We start from the raw sequence: 24,308 nt of genomic DNA on the forward strand, positions 1-24,308 counted from the left end.
AAACACATGAAGGGTGTCGTGTGCCTTACAGAGAAGATAAATATACCAGAGAAGCTTCATTCGGGCGTGAATTATAGTGTGGTCTGGCCATAGTTAAAATATTAATGAATAATAGTAAATACAGAAACACACACAAAAACAAGGTTCTATATTGACTCGTTCATGAAAATGTGACTAGAGGCTCCAAAGAGCCTAAGTCTATAATTCCCCTAGCAGTAATGGTTCAGTACTCATTAATTTGGTGTTCACTTTATAAGATGCAATTACTGTAAATAACAAGAACCAACTGTATTTGCCTCTTACTGTTCACGAATATTGAGGTACCGAAACAGCTGCCAGTGCCCCCCGGTAAAGTAAAATATGCCAAACCATCATATACAGTTTTCAGTAATTAAACTACTTCTGACACATTCTGCTTAAGTACTTGGCTTTCTGTTGACATGTCAAACTCTCTTTAATTCACTTAACAAGCACTTATTGGGTGCTCACTGTGTTCTAGGCACTGGGACAACTCTCTTCTAAAGGAGGAAAAAGAAATGGTATAAATGAGTCCATAAAAGGCAGGATAGAAAATCAGAGGGAGGGACTAACTCTGCTTGGAGAAGAGGGAAGGTTTTTCAAAGATGATATTTAGGTTGATTACTGATAAAAGCAGGGTAGAGGCATTTAAGGCTCAAGTAACAACAAACACAGAATAAGAAAGGCCATGCTGGGCTTGAAATAAATGGTCAAAGTCTGTAATCAGATTTTGAAAAACCTTATATACATAACTGGGGAGTTTATATTTCCCTGACATTTTTTATGCAGTGGAGTTTCGAGTTATACACACACAGTGATGACAAAAGGATCAGAAAACCATCAGTTCCTATGTTTACACATAGATTATGCCATAATAAACAAAGCTAAAAATACACATTTTTGGTAAAACTTGAAAAATGGAATTGGGATCCTGTTATTTTTAACACATTAAATTGTTTACCTCAACTTTCCTGGGAGTACCTCAACAAGACAAAAACAACTTACAAACTGATCAAATAAACGGTAAACCTTGGCGTAATGGTGTGGTTACCTTAAGTTCACACAATTACCAAGCTCTGGTGGAATTTGTAGGAGGTCATTATTTTGAAGGTCCAATGTGATCAGATTTTCCATTGCCTTCATTTTCTGAGGGTCCACAGATCCAACCTGGTTGTTACTAATCAAAATTGTTTCAAGTGTGGGAATGTGATACAGAACGTCAGGTAGTATTTTGAACCTATTAAAATATGAACAGAATCAAGGCAAAATCATTCCTTCAAATAAATGATCTTAAGTTTGATACCATGATGTAGTTTTCTTCAGTGTAATTTATTTTGTATCTGGTTTAAGTCCTCTATTCAAATTTTCAAGAAAATGAATGGATTCTGGAAACCATGAAACATATGTTAAGTGGACAGACTTTGTAACACTTTGTATTTATTGTGCAAATCCAACCAAAGTTTAAATTCTCCTATGTTTTTCTTTTCACATTTATGAAACAAGAAAATCCTCCCAAGAGCCTCTATACAAAGATCTCCATGTAGGTATTCTTACTTGGTTTGCTTTTACTTCTTATGAAATGGAATTACTAGCAATATATTAAGTAGATATTAGAGATTTATATTTTGCTCCAATGGAAGCTTCCAAAATACGCGCACCTTTGGTTCTTGAAAAGATCACAAACTAACACTGACTGCTGCTTGCTCATCTAAAGCACTACTGTAGATGTCACAAAAAAAGAAGGCAAGGCTCAGAGCAACATTATTAAGGATCTCTTGGGGGACAGTGGCTAGCAAGGTTTCAGTGTGAGATAAACTGTGGCATGGACTAGAAAAGACAAGGGATGGGCTGAAGGAGAGTTTAATAGCTGTGGCCTTTTTACTTCCCCATACTGCCCTTTTGTCTTGTTGCCTTGATGTGAAAGCAAGCAAGCAAGCGAGCAATGGCAAGCATAAACTCAAGATGGCTCTGAAGTTCCAGCGGGACTGGAGAGTTAGTACCTAGGAGTACGGAGGGACCAAACTGCCCCAAAGCAGTCCTCCCTCTTCTTTCTCAGCAATGCCTGAACAAGGGAATCTAAATAGATGTAGTTCACCTGTTAACACAGAAGTTAGCTTCTGCCATCTTCCCAAAGACATCACATGAAAATGTTTTTGACAGCTCAATAGACAATAGAGAACTGATAGTTCAGGTCACAAAGATTAGCAAATTATCTGAGAAGCACATTATATTTTTAAATACTGATATAACCTACAACATGAGAAAGCATGAGCAATAATGAAGCAGACAGAACAAAAATTTAAATAGGCAGTATTTTAGACACATCACTGTGCCTTAGCTCCCTCAACTGCAGATGAGGAATAATAACAATTGTACTAAACTTATTGTTATAAGGGCTGAATGTTTAAGCTGGAATGCAGTAAGTACATGTTAGTTATTAATATTTAGATTATTGCCAGAATCAGCTTACATCATAGGAAACAAACGGCCTAGTTGTTAAGAGCCCAAGCACTGGAGGCAAGCCACCTGAGCTCTAACCCCGGATCTATAATTTACTATTTTTGTGAACCTTAGCAAAGCATAAATATCTAATATTTACTTAATTATACTGCCAGTAATTCTGTTTCATTAGAAATAAAAGTGAACTAAGGAAGAATACCTATGTGGAGACATTTTATAGAAAAGCTTAGGAGGATTCCCTTAACTTCTAATCCTTGATTTTTATTTATTTATTTATTTATTTATTTATTTTTTTTAATTTTTTTTAAATCCTTGATTTTTAAATGAACAGGACAGATTCACAGTGAGAGAAACCTCTACCTTTTGTGAGGAGTCAATGAGATAATATATGCCCTTAGTCCTGTGACAGCAGATAATAAGCTCCCAATAAGTATCAGCTACTCTTAATTATTAGCAGTATCTTTACAGTGTTTGCAGAATGAAATCTATTAGTTGGCGTATAAAGCTCTGAAAGGACTCGCTCCGCTTACATGACCAACTTGGCTTATTATTTCTACTCCTCTACCCCCTCACTTGAGGGTCCGAGCCATATCAAACTGCTGGAAGTGTCCCAAACACACCATGTTCCCATTCATTTGTGCCTTAGTGCCCATCATGTGCTCCGCCTGGGAAGCCTGATCCCTGTGTGTCTGGCTGACGTCTAATTTTTAGGTCTCGGCTTCAATGCTGTCTCCTCTACCTTTGGCCAATCTCAGGAAACACCTTTTCCTAGGCACTGCATTTTCACTATAGCAATTATAATTATTTATTTACATCTGTCTTCCTACTAGGCTACAAGTTTCTTAAAATTGTTAAAAGGAAAAGTCTACTAGACATCAGCTGTGAAAATTCTAAGAAAGCAGTATCACTTTCAATTCTAACTAGAATAAGGTGAAAATAAACCTGAATATTTAAATAAACACACGAGGCCTTTTGATTGGACTCTTTGAGGTGTATTCTCTAAGACCTATAAATTCTCCACATAAATATCCTTAGTCATAGATTAGTCTGTTCTCTCACCTGTTAAAGGAAAGGTTAATTGTTTGTAATCTTATCAGCGATTCCATTTCTTCAGGCAAAGAATTTAAAAAATTGTTCCTAAATTGGAAAGAAAAAGATGATTTATGAAGTCTGAAAATTTGTACAAGTTTAATTTATAATTAACGTGTTGACCAGACATAAAACTACATAGTTTGGTTTGTTAGTCCTTAATCCAATCGCATTAAGGCTGAGTCCTGAGAATTGTGAATCAGTCAGCTGGCTCAGGTATTTGATTAGTGTGCCAAATCCTAATACCAATACACAACCAATTGATAAAGCAACCAAATCTTTAATAATACACTTAATGGGGCAAATACTGCAAACTAATCACTTCCCTCCTTCGAACTAATCTCAGCAGTACTTCTTACAGATAGGGCGGCCATGGAGAGATCATGCCTGTAAATACCGTATTATTTGATGCCACAAATATTTGATTGATGTTTAACATATATATCTTACATACAGACATGAAATTCTAAGCAGAACTGTAAAATTTTATGAAAAAACAAAAAACAAGAAAGTGATGAGATTCTGTATACCTAGAAATTTGGAGCTCTCTACTCCATAGGTATTAAGCAAGTCCATTTCTACTAAGTTTAGAATTTCAATTTGTACAATGCTAATGTGAAATATTTTTAAGAATCTTATAATCAAGGATGGCAGTAAACGGAATCTCATTTACTGTTAGAAGGATCTGGGAATAATGTTAAAAGGAAGGTTAACAACAAGAAGAAGGATTCTAGGCTCTATATAATTACTAATAATAGAAAATATTTGTGAGAAAATTATATCCAACTAGATGGCTACCTATTACAATTGAGTCATTTTCTCTAAATTTCTTTGGGTTCAGAAGTCAAGCCTATATATTGTCATACTTTCTACACCTATGTTCTTTTTCCTTTTCTTCAGTTACTGTCTCTAATAACTTGTACTGAATAATGTACTGCTGGTTTCTACCCTTTTCCAAGAGTCTTATATAGCTACTGATATCAGATATAAAAGCGTACATTAGTCACTTAATTAGAAACCTGAAGGTATAGACAATGGCATACACATAACACACTCTAAGAATGGGACAAAAATAAAGAGAGCAGTAACGAGTACATGAATTTATTCTCTCTGCTCCATTAATGCTGAACACTACAAAATGGTTTTACACAGCTTTGCCAGTGTAATTGCCACACCAAAACAGAGGCAATTCAACATTTAATAGGAGCAGAGTATTAGATTTGCTTTAATCCCATAAGCCAAAAAAAGTCTCTACAAGCAGAATAAATCCTTAAACAGAAAAAACTTAGCTTATTCTTATTTACCTATTGTTTGAGCAGAGCAGAGGAGTTACAGCTTAAATAAACTAAAAGCGCACCTCGTAACAACATACGAGTAGGAAGTGTAGATAATGAAGTAATAGTATACAAATAAAGACTTAAAGCCCAGGGGAACCTGGGTGGCTCAGTGGTTGAGCATCTGCCTTTGGCTCAGGTCATGATCCCAGGTCCTGGGATCGAGTCTCGCATCGGGCTCCCGCAGGGAGGCATGCTTCTCCCTCTGCCTGGGTCTCTGCCTCTCTCTGCGTGTCTCTCATGAATAAATAACATATTTTAAAAAAAAATCTGAAAGCCCAAACAAATAAATATTTGACTATCTACCTCTTAGTCATTTTTTTACTAATCCTCAAAGAACTGTAGCAATTCCGATCCTGTCACTTCAACTTAGGACATATTTAAATTAAACTTCCTATTACCTCCACAGAGCCTTAAATAGTTTGTTTTCTTTTCTTTTGTTGCCACTCATGGTGGTCTTTTCTTTCTTTCTGGTCTTGAATGTTTACTATACTTTGAAACCAAATAGGTTTTCTTCTTAAGATTTTATTAATTTGAAAGGGAAAGAGAGTGAAAGAGCAAAAGAGAGAAAAGAGAGAAAAGAGAGAAGAAAGAAAGAAAAAAAAGAAAGAAAAGAAAAGAAAAAAGAAAAGAAAGAAAAGAAAGAAAAGAAAAGAAAAAAGAAAAGAAAGAAAAGGGAGGGAAGGAGGGCCCGAGCACAAGCAGGGAGGGGCAGAGGGAGAGGAAGAAGCAGACACCCCACTGAACAGAGGGCCCGGCCCGATGCAGGATCAATCCCAGGATTCTGGGATCATAACCTGAGCTGAAGGCAGCCACTTAACTGAGTCCCCAAGAGCCCCCAAATAGGTTCTTATTTTAAGGGAAGCCAGGCTAGCTGCTGTGCCAACATAGGATTTTGAGTTTTATGCCATTTACTTTCAGAAAAGGAACAACTGGAAACAAACACTTCCATGGGCTATTTGTAATTTTAAGCATAAATTTAAAGAATGTGTTAATATTTTTGTAATATTTTAAATAATTATTTCTTACTTAACTTATAAATTGCCTAAAATGATATATGTTTGATTAAAATATTTCCTAAATGCCTAATTTTAGATTTGTCCAAAAATGTTTATTAATAAACTAAAGAGCAATTTCCACACGTACTCAGGAAATACGAGGGAAAGAACAGATGTTAGGCTAAACTCAAAGACAAGTTATAATGAAAAAAAGTGAAGCAACAGCATCAATAAATACCTGAGATCTAAAAAAGTCAATTTCTGAAGCATACATAATTCCAAGGATATAAAAGAAAGCTTATTAAAACTGAGATTGACATCAGAAACCATTTCCTTCAGTTCCACAATCCTGAAACAAAAACAATTTTAAAATGTTAGCTCTTGAATTTACTGTCAGAACTTCAAAACTCCAAGGAGATCACAGGAGGAAAAATCCTATATTATTTTTGCTAAAATTAAGATTTCCTGTAACTTTTACTTTTCTCACTAAAATTTCAATAAGTTTGGATGTGTATTCTGTAACATAGTAGTTTTCTTTTAAGACTGCATAATATAATATTCTGAGTACCTCACAATGATTTTTAACTATGATACATCAAACTTTTTAAAGTATAAGATTTTTTTTTGTTCAAATTAACGTTATATTGATCATGACTACAAGAAAATATTAAGTTAATTCCGAGGTTTGGTAAGTGTCATGACTAAATAACTTAAGTCAAAGACGTAAAGAGAAAGACTTAAACACTTCTAAGCAAGCCTAACCAACCTTAGTAATTTTAAAGCACGCTATTAACTCTAAGAAATGTTAGATATGATTTGCCAACAAATGAAACTACATGAAAGAAAGTATATCAACTGCTGTGCTAAAGAAAGATGAGTTTGGATAGGTAACTGATAAAACTTTTTTGGAAAGTTTTTGCGTATATGTACTGAGGTAATTCTGGAAATCTGATCTAAAGAAATAGTATGTTTTGTTTTATTCATTGCCATAATTAACCACCTTATAGTACTAGATAATTTAGATTTTAGAAGTATTGTTTATAACAGAGGAAAACACTTATGATAAAGAAACCAGTTAAGATAGAAATGGTATAGGTAATTCTAAATGGGAAATAGCTTGAAGTAAAACATGCCATGAACAGAATAAATCAATGATGGGACTAAAAATGATCTGTCCCTTCATTTTGTCCAAAATTTTATGAATAAGTATTATTTTCACAACCAGGAAATTATATAGTGAAAAGTATGCTTGGGAAATAAGTGATGAAGGTGATGCGTTTTAACTCCTTCCACCTCCATTCCCAGTTTTGACCCAGGATTCCCCAGGCAGACTTATACTAACTGAGGACAAATCTAACTGCTCAGTTGTTCTGTCCAGTACCCAGAGCCCTTTAAAGAAGAGAGAAGTAGATGGACTAGATCTCCTTCTGCTATGGAATTTCAAAGTTAATTGACTTTTAAGATACATTTTCCAAAGTATGCTCTGCAAAATAGAAAGCAAGTTAGTCTTTTTTAAAAATTTTAACATCTAAACAATATTTTTGACAGTCAGATGACTGTTATTTTCCCAATCATCTTTTTTTTTTCTTTTTAAGTACTTAAGGGCTAAGCACCAATTAAGTACTTTGTGTGGATCATGTCATTTAATTTAATTCTTATAAAATAGCTACTTTCTTTATTTCATAGGTAGGGAAACTAAGAGCAGCTAGTTAGCCTGTCCAAAGCCACACAACTCCCAGATCTGGGATTCAGATACATGCAACTGACTCCACTGTCCAAGTTCTTTATCATCACCCTATCCTGTTTCTCACGCTGTTGTTTTAATTGCAAGGTTATTTGTCAACTCTCTTTGGGTATATAGTTTACTACGAGATAACAATCATTTTAAAAGTTCAATATTATACTAATTTTCTCTCATAACCTAAAGATTTTGCTATAACTAATTTCAACAAAGACATACTGAACAGTACAAGTACAATGCCCGTGACTTGTAATATTTGATAGTGAAGTATTCTTTTCTGCGAAGAAAATATTGACAGAATTAATTGTTTTTTATTACTTTTACAGTCAGTGAAAAAATATTCAGTGGCTTGGCAATTCATTAGCATAAAGCCCAAAATGAAAATTCCTATTAATCCACACGGCCCTGGCTTTGGATTGTGTCTTAAAACTTTTCCACTAATAATTCTAACACCCATTTTCCATGTTTAAACTGTAAATGAAAAAGAAACCAAATTTTAAAAAACTAATATACCTCTCAGAACTAATGTTAATATGTCTCAGAGTATACTTAGGTGAATTTTGCTAAATCCCTCAAGTATCAATAATAAGAAAAATTCTACATATACTTCTACTAGAAAACTATGAAAAAATAATTATTCTTGCAACTGAGATGCAAACACACCAGAGGAAGAGTCACAACTTAATAGAAATGACATCATGAACAACTCTCACCTTTTAGGAATTTCACATAGCTGATTCTTACTGAAGTTAACGGAAGTGATAATGTTGCTTTTTACTGCATCAAATACTTCATCAGGAATTAAAGTTGTTTGTTTATCACTAAATGAAAAATGGTTTTAAAATGCATCATTCTTAGCAGTCAGAAAGATATGATTATCACTTTTCACTTTTAAAGGCCCTTAAAGATTTTATAAGAGTTTTCAAGGCAGCAAAGCAGTTGCTTATGAAGAACATTTTGAAACTCTTAAAGAATGTCACAAAAACCTACAAACTCACAAAATACTAACCATGAAGAATTTAGACACCATATCATATCGCAATACACTGTATCATGCCTTTTGAGCATTCACATACTCAGTGTGAATAAAAACATGTATCTTCAGAGTCTAAGATGTTTAGAAATCATATAGTAAATAGATAGTAATTAGGAAGTGGATTCTTCTACCTCAGAATAAAACTAAATCTGTAATTTTAAAACTGTTGTCATCCCTTTTCTAACAGGGACTATCTGTCAACTTTATGTAGCTATGTAATAATTAACTGCAAGGTAATACTCATTTTTAAAAGTTAAGCATTATCAACATTATACTAAATTGTTTCTCATCACCTAAGCCAATTTCTCTCTGCTTTAGCATGTGACAAGGTAGACAGGGTAGTGGCCTTAGACTAAACTATTCCTGGTTTTTTACCATTAAGGAGCTTCTTAAAAATTCACTTTCTCTCTTTTTTTTTTTTTTTTTTTAATTTTTATTTATTTATGATAGTCACACACAGAGAGAGAGAGAGAGGCAGAGACACAGGCAGAGGGAGAAGCAGGCCCCATGCACCGGGAGCCCGACGTGGGATTCGATCCCGGGTCTCCAGGATCGCGCCCTGGGCCAAAGGCAGGCGCCAAACCGCTGCGCCACCCAGGGATCCCAAATTCACTTTCTCTTAACCTCAGTTCTGTGAAATTAGAATCTGAAGAGTTATTCATTGTTATATGGACCAGATCTTTCGCAAATGCAAATGTAAATAAATTTCCTTTTCAATAAGATTTTCAATAAAGTATACATTTAATATTAAATAAAAATATAATAGTACTCTGACATTTGCAGATTTAACAATGTTGATGCTATAATTAGCCCTACATTCTTCTTTTATAATGTTTATGCCTAATACATCATCCACTGAAAAATATTAATGGGATGCCAAACTAATGACTATACAAAGAAGAAACAATTATTACATATAACATCCAATATAGAGAAACCTGTAAGAAAGGCATTGTAATACAGATAGGTAAAAAGACACCCTAAATTCAGTTTTTATAGCCTCTACTGCTATAGGGCCCTATTTTTTATTGTGCAGATGAAGCATTTTTACTTTTTCAATCAGAAACGCTCAAGTCATGGAAACTGATTTATTGTAATCAAACGCTGCAGATTCACACTCTTGAAAAAAATTAGTTGAAGGCATTTAGGCCTTGAGATTGAGAATTCATTTATATTTTAATGGAATACTCCTTTCCAGTTAAAGTCTCTGAGGAAAATAAATTACAATAAATTCAGAATCAAAAAATGTAATAAGATGCATGGTCTTCAGTGCTATCTTTATAACACTTCTGTGGTATCTGTGACTTTAAAAAGTGGGAATGGTTATCAAATACCATTTGATATTGGTACAAATACAATTGTATCAATATTACTTTATAGATTCTTTGGAAGATTAAAAGCAACAGCATATGTAAAATACCTGCCTAGCATAGAACAGGAACTCAATAAATGATATCCAGGGTTGAAGGAATAAAGGGTGAGAAAAAAAAATTCTAAGGCAGAAATTAAGTCTGTCTTATCATCAGTGTATTGTGACACCTAGCATAGGATTTAAAACGTAGCAGGTTCCAAAAATGTCTACTGAATAAGTAAGTATGTTATGTGGAAGAAAAGACATGCTATATGTTATGCTATGAGAAAAGAGGGATGCAAATATTAAGTATGGAAGACTCTCTTGTGTTACAAAGAAGGAAGTAGGCTTAAGCAGTGATTTCTATATACAATGAAGAATGTCAGACGAGAGGTGGAAACAATGTGAATGAAACAACAGATCTGAAATGGAAACTGTATCTTAACTGCTGAGAAGGTGGTTCCTATTGACACATTAAGACTGAATAATCTGGGATCCCTGGGTGGCGCAGCAGTTTGGCGCCTGCCTTTGGCCCAGGGCGCGATCCTGGAGACCCGGGATCGAATCCCACATCGGGCTCCCTGCATGGAGCCTGCTTCTCCCTCTGCCTATGTCTCTGCCTCTCTCTCTCTCTCTCTGTGTGACTATCATGAATAAATAAATAAAATCTTTAAAAAAAAAAAAATTTTTTTTTTTTTTAAAGACTGAATAATCTGAAGACTGAATAACTGAATAAATCTGGTCACCTGACTTGAACTTGGAACTTCAGTCTGTATCCTTTTGTATTTTCATTATAATATCCAGACATGAGCTAATCACAGTAGAAGCTTTGACAGTATTGGTTACTTCTATCATTGTTGCCTTGGGCAGTACTGAAAGAGTACCTAACAATCTTTGCATAGGTATCCTCTTTTCGGAATCAAATACACGTCCATAAAATAAACATTTTTAGGTTTCTGTCTCAACTTTTATACCAATACTGCAATTGTTCCAGGTTTAATACATATGTACTAGAGCATATTATTATGGCTTATCATTTGGCTTATACGTATTAATGCTTTGCCTGCTTTAGGTCTACATTAACTAAATAATACTAATTTCTTATTTACTAATAGAGACCTTCCCAATATAAAATCCTCTCTTGGGACGCCTGGGTGGGTCAGCAGTTGAGCATCTACCTTTGGCCCAGGGAGGGATCCTGGGGTCGGTCCTGGGATGGAGTCCCGCGTCAGGCTCCCTGCAGGGAGCCTGCTTCTCCCTCTGCCTGTGTCTCTGCCTTCTCTCTGTGTCTCTCATAAGTAAATAAATAAAATCTTTAAAATAAATAAATAAACAAAAATAAAATCCTCTCTTGAGGTTGGTTACTGAGTCAAAAAATTACATTACCAGCCAATACTGTCATTCTTTTTTATAATCATAAAATGTTCTTTATTATAAAAATGTCAATATTAATAATCATTTATCTCTAAAGCATAATAAACACAAATCACTGAAGAAATGGTCATTTAAGTTCACTGTACTTTTAATATGCTCTTATCTCATCACTGTTTCTGCAATTGCTATTATTCTAAATACCAATACACTCTGATGAATTCTTCCTCACCAACTTTCCTTTCATCTGAAGGATTATTTTTCAAAATTTCCTATTATGTTCTGCAGTGTTTAAGAAAATTACATACCGGGAATCCCTGGGTGGCTCAGTGGTTTGGTGCCTGCCTTTGGCCCAGGGCCTGATCCTGGAGACCCCGGATCAAGTCCCACATCGGGCTCCCTGCATGGAACCTGCTTCTCCCTCTGCCTGTGTCTCTGCCTCTCTCTTTGTGTCTTTCATGAATAAATAAATAAAATAAAAAAAAAAAAATAAAAGAAAATTACATACCTATAGTCTAATATTTTTAATGTGATGATAGCATGTACATTGACTCTGGATTCACTTGGTAGTGTCATGGCAGTCTCAACAACAGAATCACTTTGGTTAGGTCCATCATCTGGCAAGAGAAAAGTTACATGAAAACAATATTTATACTATAAAGTCACTTCTAAATTCCTGAAAATAGTAAAAATGTACACATGACTTCTAGATATTATTGGTGAGAATGTCTTTAGTCATATACTTTATTTCTAATAACTCAAATCTACATCTAGAACTTATTATTTAATTAATAGAAAATAGGTAAAATTACTATAATATGGCTTCAAAATCTTCTAATAAATCCTATCCTAAGAAAATTTAGGAGTAGAAAATAACCTTCAAAGAATAACTACAATCTCTCAGAAGAAACAATGATACTAATCCTTCCTCTTAAGAAAAATAATATGGAGGGGCGCTTGGGTAGCTAAGTCAGTTAAGCATCTGCCTTCTGCTCAGGTCATGACCTCAGAGTTCTAGGATCAAGCCCCTCGTCCAGCTCTTGCTTCTCTCTATCCTCTCTGCTCATGTTCTCTCTTGCTGTCTCTGTTGCTATCTATCTCTCTCTCTCTCTCTCAAATAAATAAATAAAATCTTTAAAAAAAGAGAGAAGAAAAATAATATGGTCTATTAGAAGGAATTTGTTAACAAAGAAAAGTATTACTTCCCACAAATGTCTACCAAATAGGCATATTTCAGGACACCTGCAAGAGATTTCAAGCCATCTGAACAGAAGTAACATATGACTATTAATTTTCTACAGTGAAAAAAATGAAATAGTCCTAGCATTCATCATAAGTTAAAAGCAGAGAGCACACCAAAAGAACATAAAACAAATAGTAGTACCCCTTGTCTTGCTTCAGCCCCATAGGCATTTATTTATTTGTTTGTTTTTTAAAGATTTTAATTATTCATTAATTCAAGAGAGACACAGAGAGAAAGACAGGCAGAGGGAGAAGCAGCCTCCTCACAGGGAGCCCGATGTGGGACTAGATCTCTGGACCCTGCGATCACACCGAACCAAAGGGAGACACTCAACCACTAAGCCCCCCCAGGTTTTCCTCCAGTAGGCTTTTATTGAACATTTGTTGAATACTGTGAAGTATATTTCTCTTGCATGGAGCTCACTAATTACTCACTAATCAATAATCATTAAGCTAGTATTTCTTATGCAAACATCATATGGATATTTTATTTATAGAAGTAGCATAGAATAAAAGACCGTATCAAATAAAAATAAAAGACACCAAGATATCTATCAGTATTAAGTAATGTTTTAGTATTTAGAAGTACCCTAGCAGTTTGGTTATGTCACTTTAAAGAATATGAAATGTATATTGCCAATTTAGATCAGGAGATAGGCAATATTAAATCACAACAAAACCTAGCATTATTTTTTAAACATATGTGTATATGAGTATGACAACATACTGAGACATACTAAGATAGAGTATTCTCAACATTTTCAAAGAGCTAATTTTAATAATCAGCATCAGAAAGAATGTAAAGAGGGAACTTATCATGCCTTGGGAGGGAACTATGCGAGAGATTTTCTTTTTATTATATATCCTTGTATACTGGTTGAATTTTTTTTTTTTTTTTTTTTGCCATGTGCATTTACCAACTTTTTAATTAAAAAACCTAAGATGGCAATATTCCCTAAACTGATCTACAGATTCAATGTAATCCCTATCAGAATCCCAGCTGACTTTATTGTAGAAATCAACAAACTGATTCCAAAACTCATATGGGACTGAAAAATGCAGAATAGCTAAAACAATCCTGAGAAAAAAGAATAGATGATTTACACTTACCGATTTCAAAACTTACTACAAATCGATGATAATCAAGAGATTGTGGTACAAGCACAGGACAGACATACAGATCAACAGAATAAAATTGAGAGTCCAGAATGAACCCTGTATCAACTGATTTTCAATAAAAATGACAAAACCATTCAATGAGGAAAGAAAAGTAGTCTCAAGAAATGGTGCAAAGAAACTGGACAGAAGAACTAAATTGGACCCTTATGTCATGCTATATATAAAAATTAACTCAAAATGGATGAAGTTCTTAAATGTAAGAGCAAAAATATAAAACTCTTAGAAGAAAATATAGGAACCAATTTTCATAAAGTAGGTTTTTGCAAAGGATTTTTAGACATGAAACCAAAAGCATAAGCAGAAAAGAAGAAAAAAAACCTGACTTCATCAAAATTAAAAAAAAAAAAAGACTTCTATGTTTCAACAGACACCATCAAGAAATGAAAAACAAACTCACAAAGGGATAGAAAATATTTGTAAATCATCTGACAAGGCACTTATATCTGTACTATATAAAGAACTACTATAACTGAATAATAAAAAGATTCAATAAATTAAAAATTGGGCAAAAGGTCTGAAAAGGCATTTCTCTAAAAATGTACCAATGGCCAATAAGCACACAAAAAGATGCTTAACATCATTAGTCGTCAGGGAAATATGCAAGAATCCCAGAGTGAGGTGCCAGTTCACACCTACCTGGGTATCTAGAATCAGAAAGTCAGAAAACAACAAGTGTTGGTGAGGATATAAAATCATACAATGCTGGTAAGAATGGAAACTGGTGCAGCTGCTTTGTAAAATAGTCTGGCAGTTCCTCAAATGACTAAACATAAATTTACCACTGACCCAGCAATTTCACTCCTAGATATACACACAAGAGAAATGAAAACACAAGCTCCCACTGTAAATAAGTGTTTATCACACCATTATCCATAATAGCTAATAAGTATGAAAATTCTCACTGAGATGATGAAAATTTTCTAAAATTGACAACTTTATTCCCACAAATTTGGTAATCTAGATGAAATGGACCAATTGCTTGGAAGACACAATCTGCCAAAACTCACAAAAAAAGAAACATAGAAGCTGAATACACCTATATCTAATAAAAGAAATTAAATGAATATTTAATGACCTTCCAAAACAGAAAGCCAGGTCCAGATGGGTTCACTGGTGATTTAAGGAAGAAATTTTATCAATTTTTATAATCTCTTTGAGAAGACAGAGGCAGAAGGAATACTTCCTAACTTATTCTGGGGCCAACAATGACCTAAAACCAAAAGCAGACAAAGATATTACAAGAAAAGAACTAGAAAGCACTATATCTCATGAACATACATGCAAAATTCCTCAACAAAATATGAGCAAATTTAATATTAAAAAGTATTTTTTAAATTATACACTGTGACTAAGTGGTATTTAACCCAGGATTTTAAGTCTAGTTCAACATTCAAAAATCAATGTAATGCTTCATGTCAATAGGCTAAAAACCAAAAAAAATATGTGACATGGGCAGCCTGGGTGGCTCAGCAGTTTAGTGCTGCCTTCGGCTCAGGGCGTGATCCTGGCGTCCTGGGATCAAGTCCCACCATCAGGCTCCCTGCTTGGAATCTGCTTCTCCCTCTGCTGTCTCTGCCTCTCTCTCTCTGTCTCTCATGAATAAATAAAACCTTTAAAAAAAAATGTGACAACTGCCAACGCTCCTTTATGATAAAAATTCTCAGTAAACGAGGAATAGAGGGGAACTTTCTCAACTTACCGAGAAGTATCTACACAAACTCTACAACTCACGTCATATTTAATGGTGAGAAACTTGAACCCTTTCCCTAAGATGAAGTATGAGGTAAGGATGCCCCTCTCACCACTCCTGAACATCATACTGAAATGTCCTTGATACTGCAATTCAGTAAGGAAATGATACTAAAAGTACACAAATTGGGAAGGAAGACAGAAAATAGCCTTTGTTCACAGATGGCATGATCATAGGCAGAAAATCCAAAAGATGGGACAAGCAAAACCTCCTGAAACTAGTAAGTGATTACGTAGTAAGGTTGCAGGATAGAATGTTCATATATAAAAGTATATTGCTTTCCTTTATATCGATAAGTAGAATCTAAAATTAAAAACACAATAGTAATTACATTAGCATCCCCCCCAAATGAAATGCTTATATATAAATATGACAAAATATGTATAAGAACTCTATGAGGACAATTAGAAACTCTGATGAATGAAATCAAAGAATTAAATAAATGTAGAGTTATTCCATATTCACGGATAAAAGGTCTCAATATTGTCACGAAGTCCCTTCTTCCCTACTTGATATATTCAATGCAATCCCAATCAAAATCCCAGCAAGTAATTTGGGGATAGTGACAAACTGATTCTAAAGTTTATATAAAGCAAAGATTCAAAATCGCAAATGCAATATTGATGGAGGAGAACAAAGTGGGAGGATTGACACTAAGCAACTTGAAGACTTACTATAAAGCCACTGTAATCGAGACAGTAAAAAACTGACAAACGAATAAAACAAAGAGCCCATAAAAGACTACCTAAATACAGTCAACTCATCTTTGACAAAGGAACAAAGGCAATAAATACAGTGGAATAAAGAGGGTCTTTTCCACAAATGGTGCTGAAACATCAGGAGATCCACATGCAAAAAAGAATAGATTTATTCATAATTGCCAAAACATGCAACCAGCCAACATACCCTTTAGTAGGGTGAATAGATAAATTGTAGTACATCCAGACAATAGATTATTCAGTGCTAAAAAAAATGAGCTATCAAGTCATGAAAAGCATGGAGGATACTTAAATGCATACTACATGGTGAAAGAACCCAATCTGGACGATTCTAATTACATGACATTCTGGAAAAGGCAAAACTATGGAGATGAGAAAAAGATTAATGGCTTCCAGAGATGGGCTGATAAAGGGGATAATAGGATAAACAGACTGATCACAGATTTTTATGGCAGTGAAAACACTTTGTATGATTATTACAATGGTGAATAAATTCCCAAACCCAAAGAATATACTACACCAAGAGTGAAGTCCAACATAGCTATGATTTGGGATGTGATGATGTGTCAATGTAGGTTCATTCTTGGGAAAAAAATATACCATTCAGGTAAGTGATGTTTATAAATGAAGGAGGCTATGGATGTGTGGGGGCAGAGGATATATGGGAAATATCTCAATTTCATTGTATAGCTAAAACTACTCTAAAAACATTAAGTCTTTAAAAATTGTTTTGGGGTAGCCCGGGTGGCTCAGCAGTTTTGTGCCACCTTCAGCCCAGGTTGTGATCCTAGAGACCCAGGATTGAGTCCCGCATCGGGCTCCCTGCATGGAGCCTGCTTCTCCCTCTGCCTGTGTCTCTGCCTCTCTCTCTCTTTCATTAATAAATAAAATATTTTTAAAAAATTGTTTTGATTATTTCGCTATGACTTCTAACTGATTCATATCAGAATAATTAATAAAAATTAATTTCTGGAGGAGAAAGCATACCTGGAAAAGAAATGAAACGCCTTGATTGGCAGGAAATAAGAGTCTTAGAAAATTGTTAATTAATTTGAAGACCACAGTTGTAAATGGAAATTGCTGAAGTATACAATTATTAATTTAACATATACTGACTGTCAATATGGTGCTAAGCTAGGCTGTGCATAACCAGAGTTGTGAGCTAAATTAACATTTGCTTAGGTTAGCCACTAAGTTGTAGACTGTTTGTTATACAGCAATACATTAGTATAGCTGACTTTTTAAATATACTCGTGTATCCTACAATGACACACATAAAATAAAAATTGGGATATAGCACAATTTTATTGAGGCATTAAAAATTAAATGTACAGTATCAGTTTCTCTTTTGATGCATATTCATGCTAAATTAACATATCCTGAAAAATGTGTTTTATCTTTATTCTTGTCAGAACTTAGCAAAACTATGTATGAAGCAAGTATTCAAATAATTGTTAATATGCCTCCTAGTCAACAGAATTCATATACTATACCATATCATAAAAGTCAAGTTTTGCTCTTTTTTCAAAGTTAAAGCACTAGGATGTTTATTGAATCTTTTATTTTCCAACTGACATACTATAACACAAATCAAAGAAATTAAAGATAAAGCATTACTGTGAAATTAAGGATTTTTTTATGATTTCAGCATATTTATGGCCTGTATGGATTCAGCATTAAAACCACCTGTCAGGGACCATTTCCTCTAATTTATACTCACAATACATGTAAATTTATATACTATTAGCTTTTCGCTGTCTTTCATACTATCCTTCAAAATACAGGAAAAAAATAGAAAAGTACCTTTAATCTTGCTTCGCAGATATTTTAGGACTTCTTGGGTTCCTTTCTGAAAAGGTGGAGAGAAGACATATATTCATCAAGACATACCTTGTAGTTTCATAGATCAAAATGTATGTTTGAATTTCAAATTTAAAGACCAGAACTGAATTCTAAATATGCTTACATTTATAATTTCTCTTCGTATGGTTCTCAAAGGATTTCCTTCTAGCGCCAGAAATTTCAAAGGGAGTTTTCCCAATGAACAGGGTAGACTACAAAAAGATTAAAATGATTTCAGGGTTAACATGAAGAGCTAAGTATAATTCAACCGAATAGTTGAGTATAAAACTAACAACATATGACCAACTATATATCTTATAATAGTGCCAAAGAGAGTCCAAGAAACATAGGCCATAAGTATTTCCTTTTCAGATAAATGCTGAACATGTAAAAGAAAAAAGAGATCTGTTTTGAAACTGTCATACTGTGATTGCTAAAAAAAAGTATGAGCTACAAAACATTTGCTAAATAAAAATCAGTGATTCAAGACAGCCATATTCAAGGATACTAAATGTTCTGATTTTGTTCAAGTAACCAAATGAAATTCGTCCCTAATAATCTATTATTATTTCCCACTCACAAAACCATTCGTACCCACAAAAACTGTACTCACCCCACAATCACCAATTTATATTTTTAATAAGATTATAATCAAATTGATCCTGCTCCTAATCTTTCAGTAGCTCCTCGTTTCTTCATGAAGGAAAACTGACTCTTCAGAGGCATTTTAAGGACTTATTCCACATGGCTTCAACTTACCTTTCAAGCCCTAATTCCTCACCATCTCCCTAAATGTCCCCTACTAAACAGGTTAACTCAATTCCTTGCAGTTCTCTAAATATACCTCTACAATTTCCTGAACTTTCAAAGTTTTCTTCATGCTTAAGTTTTGTCCCACCAAGTGAATCACTGTGACACCTTATGTGTGCACTTAAAAATCACAGTCATCCCTGAAAGATCATATGGTGGATTAGAGCAAGGCAGGATCCTGAAAGTGAGTGTGCTCTTAAATTTTGTGCTATAAGAACGTAACTTGCCTCACCCTAGTCCCAGTCCCATCCAGCAGCAAGAATGTTTCTTCTTCTACAAAGGCTGCCAACTCCTTTCAATAAATTGCTGATTCCTATGTTTCCTTTAAGCCCTCAAAGCATTTTGTATCTCTTCCATGGCTTCACATTCATTTAATAAATTCAACAAATATTTATCAAGCACTTTCTATCTACCCAGACACTGATCTAGGAGTCAGAGCTAGAGCAGTAAACATAAAAATCCTGATTTCTCAGTTTCTGTTCTGAGTGAATCAGAGTAACTTATAAATATACCTGATTCTATCAGTACTTTAAGCTTGCTGCCAAGGATCAAATCTAACCATTCTTTGTAGGTCTGCATATGATACTTGTCCAATAAATATTTAGTGAATTTAGAAAAAAAAATCTCTACATATTTTTTGCAAATATTTATTAATATTAACTAATGAATTATAAGCAAATGCAGGCATGATTTCTTATTCATTTGATCTTTAAACTTACCTACTAATATCATTGTTGCTTAGGTCAAGCCTTTCCAAAGACTGTAGTAGTGTAATTTCATCTGGAACAGATCTTAACTTATTATCCCGCAGGTCTAGCACAAGGATAGAATTCAGATGCTTAAGATGTTCTGGCCCTAATATTTCAATCTGGTTTTCACCTACATGTAATTCCTACAAAACCAAAGATCAATCATATGTATTCCTGTATTCAATTTTATATTAGATATTAAAAATAAAATTGAAATCTTAATTTCAAATCACTGAAAAACATGGAAAAAACATAAGTTTCTAACTAATTCAGGTGCTTAAGCTTGCAATTACAAGTAAGCTATCTTATAGCTAAAAATGTAAAAATAGAACATGTTCAAGGATTTTCTGATAATTAAAAAAAATTAAAGATTTAATCTGCCAGGAAGTTCAAAGTTTACAAACCAAAGCACAGAAATGATTTAGTAATTACAGTTATAGAATTAATAAAAATACAAATCCAAGAACCATGCTGATAAAAATTTTAAAGTTTTAAAAAAAAGTTGGAATAAGCATAAGAAATTATAATTAGTTTGTTGTTATTCAACATTTTAATTAGTAATCATTTTTTTAAGGTTTATTTCAGAGAGAGTAAGAGAAAAAGTGCATGAACGGGTCAGAGGCAGAAGAGAGAATCTCCAGCCAACTCCATGCTCGGCAGGGAGCCCGACATGGGTCTTAATCTCACAACCCTGAGGATCATGACGTGAGCTGAAACCCAGAGTCAGACACTTAACCAACTAAGTCACTTGGGTGCTCCTCATTAGTGATTATTAAATATAGTGATTTCCCATTAACAGAATCTATAATTATCAGATGGATAATTAATCTTCAACTAAATAACTTTCTCAGTTCCTTTTAACACTGCCACCATTCTGTTTAAGAGAAGCCCTTTTAGGGATCCCTGGGTGGCGCAGCGGTTTGGAGCCTGCCTTTGGCCTAGGGCGCGATCCTGGAGACCCAGGATCGATTCCCACGTCGGGCTCCCGGTGCATGGAGCCTGCTTCTCTGCCTGTGTCTCTGCCTCTCTCTCTCTCTCTGTGACTATCATAAATAAATAAAAATTAAAAAAAAAAAAAGAGAAGCCCTTTTAATTCTAATATACAAAAACACATGAAGGAGAACAATGTTAAAAGACAACGTTTATAACAAATTTAAAAGACAATGCTAATGCTATATACTTAAAACCAAAAGAATGTAATTAAACAGACTCGATTATGGTCAAGTAAACAGGAGATGTGGCAACTTAAATTAGATACATATGCCTTCCTAGTACTACAGGTGTCCTACAGTATGGCTCCACCTTACTATGTTAGCCTCATCATCTACTTCTCCAGTTATAAACTACTCCCCAGATGAGATGGACAAACTCCTAAACTTGATGACTTCTTAAAAACAAACAAACAAACAAACAAAAAAAAACAGGCAGCCTGGGTGGTTCGGCGGTGTAGCACCGCCTTCAGCCCAGGGCCTGATCCTGGAGACCTGGGATCGAGTCCAACATCGGGCTCCCTGCATGGAGCCTGCTTCTCCCTCTGCCTGTGTCTCTGCCTCTCTCTCTCTCTCTGTGTCTCTCATGAATAAATAAATAAAACCTTTAAACCTTCTCCCTCTGCCTGTGTCTCTGCCTCTCTCTCTCTCTCTGTGTCTCTCATGAATAAATAAATAAAACCTTTAAAAAATAAATAAAAATAAAAATACAAAAATCTACTGCTAACAATACCATTAACGTATTTAGTCATTAAAATTCTGAAACATATAGGGAAAACATATAATACATATTCCCAATTTAAAGCAAGATTAAAAATTTCATTTTCATAATTAACTTTTGGAAAATATATAGTTATTTAGTAATCAACTAAATATTACCTTTAAATAAAGAAGATGTGATTTATGTATACAATGGAATATTCCCCAGCCATTAGAAATGACAAATACCCACCATTTGCTTCGACGTGGATGGAACTGGAGGGTATTATGCTGAGTGAAATAAGTCAATCGGAGAAGGACAAACATTATATCGTCTCATTCATTTGGGGAATATAAATAATAGTGAAAGGGAATAGAAGAGAAGGGAGAAGAAGTGGGTAGGAAATATCAGAAAGGGAGACAGAACATGAAGACTCCTAACTCTGGGAAACGAACTAGGGGTGGTGGAAGGGGAGGATGGCGTGGGGTGGGGGTGAATGGGTGACGGGCACTGAGGGGGGCACTTGACGGGATGAGCACTGAGTGTTATTCTGTATGTTGGCAAACTGAAGACCAATAAAAAATAAATTTATTATTTAAAAAATAAATAAATAAATAGATAAATATTACCTTTAATAATCTACAAGAAGGAAATTCTGGTAGAAAACGTAATTTATTCCTCCGTAAATAAAGCAATTCTAGTGATTCCATGTTAGCCAATTCAGGAGGTACAGTTTCTAAAAGATTTGAATTACAATCCAAATGCTTTAATCCTACAATACATAGTAAGTGAAAAACAAAAATACTTTAATAAAGAGAAAAATATTGGTCTATAATTATGTATACATTCAAAGAATGTGTACGTCATGAAGAATTACAAACCCATGCTACTATATACTGCTATAATAATCAAAAATCCTAGAATAATACTGAAGGAAAAAACATACATTGATTGCTTTTATATTTAATTATAATTAAAGGGAAATGGCATTAAAATGATGTTTAATAGGAACGCCTGGGTGGCTCAGTAGTTGAGCCTCTGCCTTTGGGCATGATCACAGTTCGGGGATCAAGTCCCACACACCAGGCTCCCTGCATGGAGCCTGCTTCTCCCCCTGCCTGTGTCTCTGCCTCTCTCTGTGTCTCTCATAAATAAATAAATAAAATCTTTTTTTTAAGGATGTTTAATAATAGTCCAAGTTATCTTTGTAATAGTAAAAAACAAAACACTCTAGTACTCTGTTAAGGTATTCTAAAAATATAAACTACACACTATGATATTATTTTCCTCAGGATTATATATCTTTTATTTCTTTAAGATTGATTGATTGATTGATTGATTGATTTACAGAGCGGCAGGGGCAGAGAGAAAGGGAGAGAGAGAATCTCACGCAGACTCTGCTGAACAAAGAGCCCCACACAGGGCTTGATCTCCCAACCCTGATATTCTAAGGTGAAATCAAGAGTCAGCCGTTTAACCAACTGAACCACTCAGGCACCCCTATAATAATTATACATCTTTAAAAAGAAAAAGCTTCAGGTAAAGACATAAACATGCAAGCATACGAACTGTATGAATGGATGTCAAGTAACTGGCTAGTATGAGACACATGTATTTAAACTAAGCAAGTTGACTTTCTGTCCAAAAGCCTTGGATTTCCATATATGTCCTATTTTTCCATTTATCCATACTGTCTTCTCCCTCCCTCCCTGTCTTCATTTCTTTTCCTATTTTTGCTTAAATTACATCCTTTCTCTAACATCTCAGCTAACACTATGGACAAGAATGCATACTATAGCTCGAGAAGGATGTTCTTACTTGCAACATCTCTCTTACCTCCTGGATTTTTCTTTCTTAAAAGGCATATAAGAAAACAAAAATGGAAAAAAGTAAAGGTCTTTCCCTTAAGCATTTCATAAGCAGGTTTCTCCCTAATCCACGTCTCAGATTCTTCCACTTATAATGGCTATCACATATTTTCCTCAATTCACTCTCAACCCTCTAGTTTGAATAGGTGATATGCATTTTACAACTTTTTAGCTGTACTTTGAGCCTACAAATTTTAATATAATGGAAGTCTAGGTTGATACTGCCTTAGAGTATTTAAAGAGGCTACTTGCTTTTCAAAACAAATGTAATAGCACTACTTTCAACAAATGCTATAATAATTTATGTATTATTTGGCTAGAGCATTTTTAAAATGTCACAATGTGATCCACCCCAAATCCAGGAAATTCTATGAAGAAGAGTTTGTTCAATTTTTTTTTTGAAAAGTTTGTTTTAAAACAGACACCATAGTCTTCACAACTGTTTGCATTTAAGAGACTGAGAATACAAGCACCGCATAGTGGAAAGAGTAATGGGGATGGAGTAAGAGGATTCAACCCTTACAGAAATGTTGTGATTCATAACTCAAGCCTTGGCTCAACATTTTATAAGATAATTTATAAGCCTAGGTTTATGAATCTCTAAAATATAAAAAATATACATCTTTCTAACCTAATATAACTTTGTGATGGCAAAACAATGTATGTAAAAGCATTTGAGTTAAAAAGAACCACACAAGTGTTAGATATTGTTCTTGGGGTCTAGTTGTTAAAGGTGGAAAAAACACGTATATGCCCTATTGGTGACAGTTTAAAAGTATCACTGTCATGGCAAAAAGGATAAAGCGTTCAATCATTATTTATATAGAATATTGGAAAAACTGCTATAAATTCAAAGTATTTTTCTACTGATTTCCCTGTTTACCCATCTCTCAAGATATGTCCAATTTATGAAAAAAAATCCAAGCTTCTTATATATTAAGATAATGTATTTTATGTTTAGCTCTACTTTTTAGCACCTTTATTGAAAAACAGCAAAGACAAGCAAAGTTTCAATTACTGTTATCCCATGTAAAGGCTCCCCTAAAGTATCAACTCAATTTA

At 34.3% G+C, this 24,308-nt stretch overlaps 1 protein-coding gene across 5 annotated transcripts in view; it reads right to left on the reverse strand.

Moving 5' to 3' along the window:
• LRRC40 (leucine rich repeat containing 40) overlaps window positions 1-24,308 on the reverse strand; it is a 49,063-nt gene that overhangs the window by 2,578 nt on the left and 22,177 nt on the right. For 4 of the 5 annotated variants that reach the window (XM_077905003.1, XM_077905004.1, XM_077905006.1 and 1 more), the window contains 9 exons: window positions 22,008-22,150; window positions 19,660-19,832; window positions 18,255-18,342; window positions 18,092-18,137; window positions 11,907-12,015; window positions 8,354-8,461; window positions 6,138-6,248; window positions 3,538-3,615; window positions 1,070-1,255 (listed from right to left, as the gene is read on the reverse strand). In XM_077905003.1, coding sequence (XP_077761129.1) covers window positions 1,070-1,255; window positions 3,538-3,615; window positions 6,138-6,248; window positions 8,354-8,461; window positions 11,907-12,015; window positions 18,092-18,137; window positions 18,255-18,342; window positions 19,660-19,832; window positions 22,008-22,150 — 1,042 coding nt within the window. The remainder of the gene's footprint in view (window positions 1-1,069; window positions 1,256-3,537; window positions 3,616-6,137; window positions 6,249-8,353; window positions 8,462-11,906; window positions 12,016-18,091; window positions 18,138-18,254; window positions 18,343-19,659; window positions 19,833-22,007; window positions 22,151-24,308) is intronic. The other variant, XM_077905005.1, reaches the window with a different exon arrangement.

This window comes from Canis aureus, chromosome 8, assembly GCF_053574225.1.
Source record: "Canis aureus isolate CA01 chromosome 8, VMU_Caureus_v.1.0, whole genome shotgun sequence".
Lineage (NCBI taxonomy): Eukaryota > Metazoa > Chordata > Mammalia > Carnivora > Canidae > Canis > Canis aureus.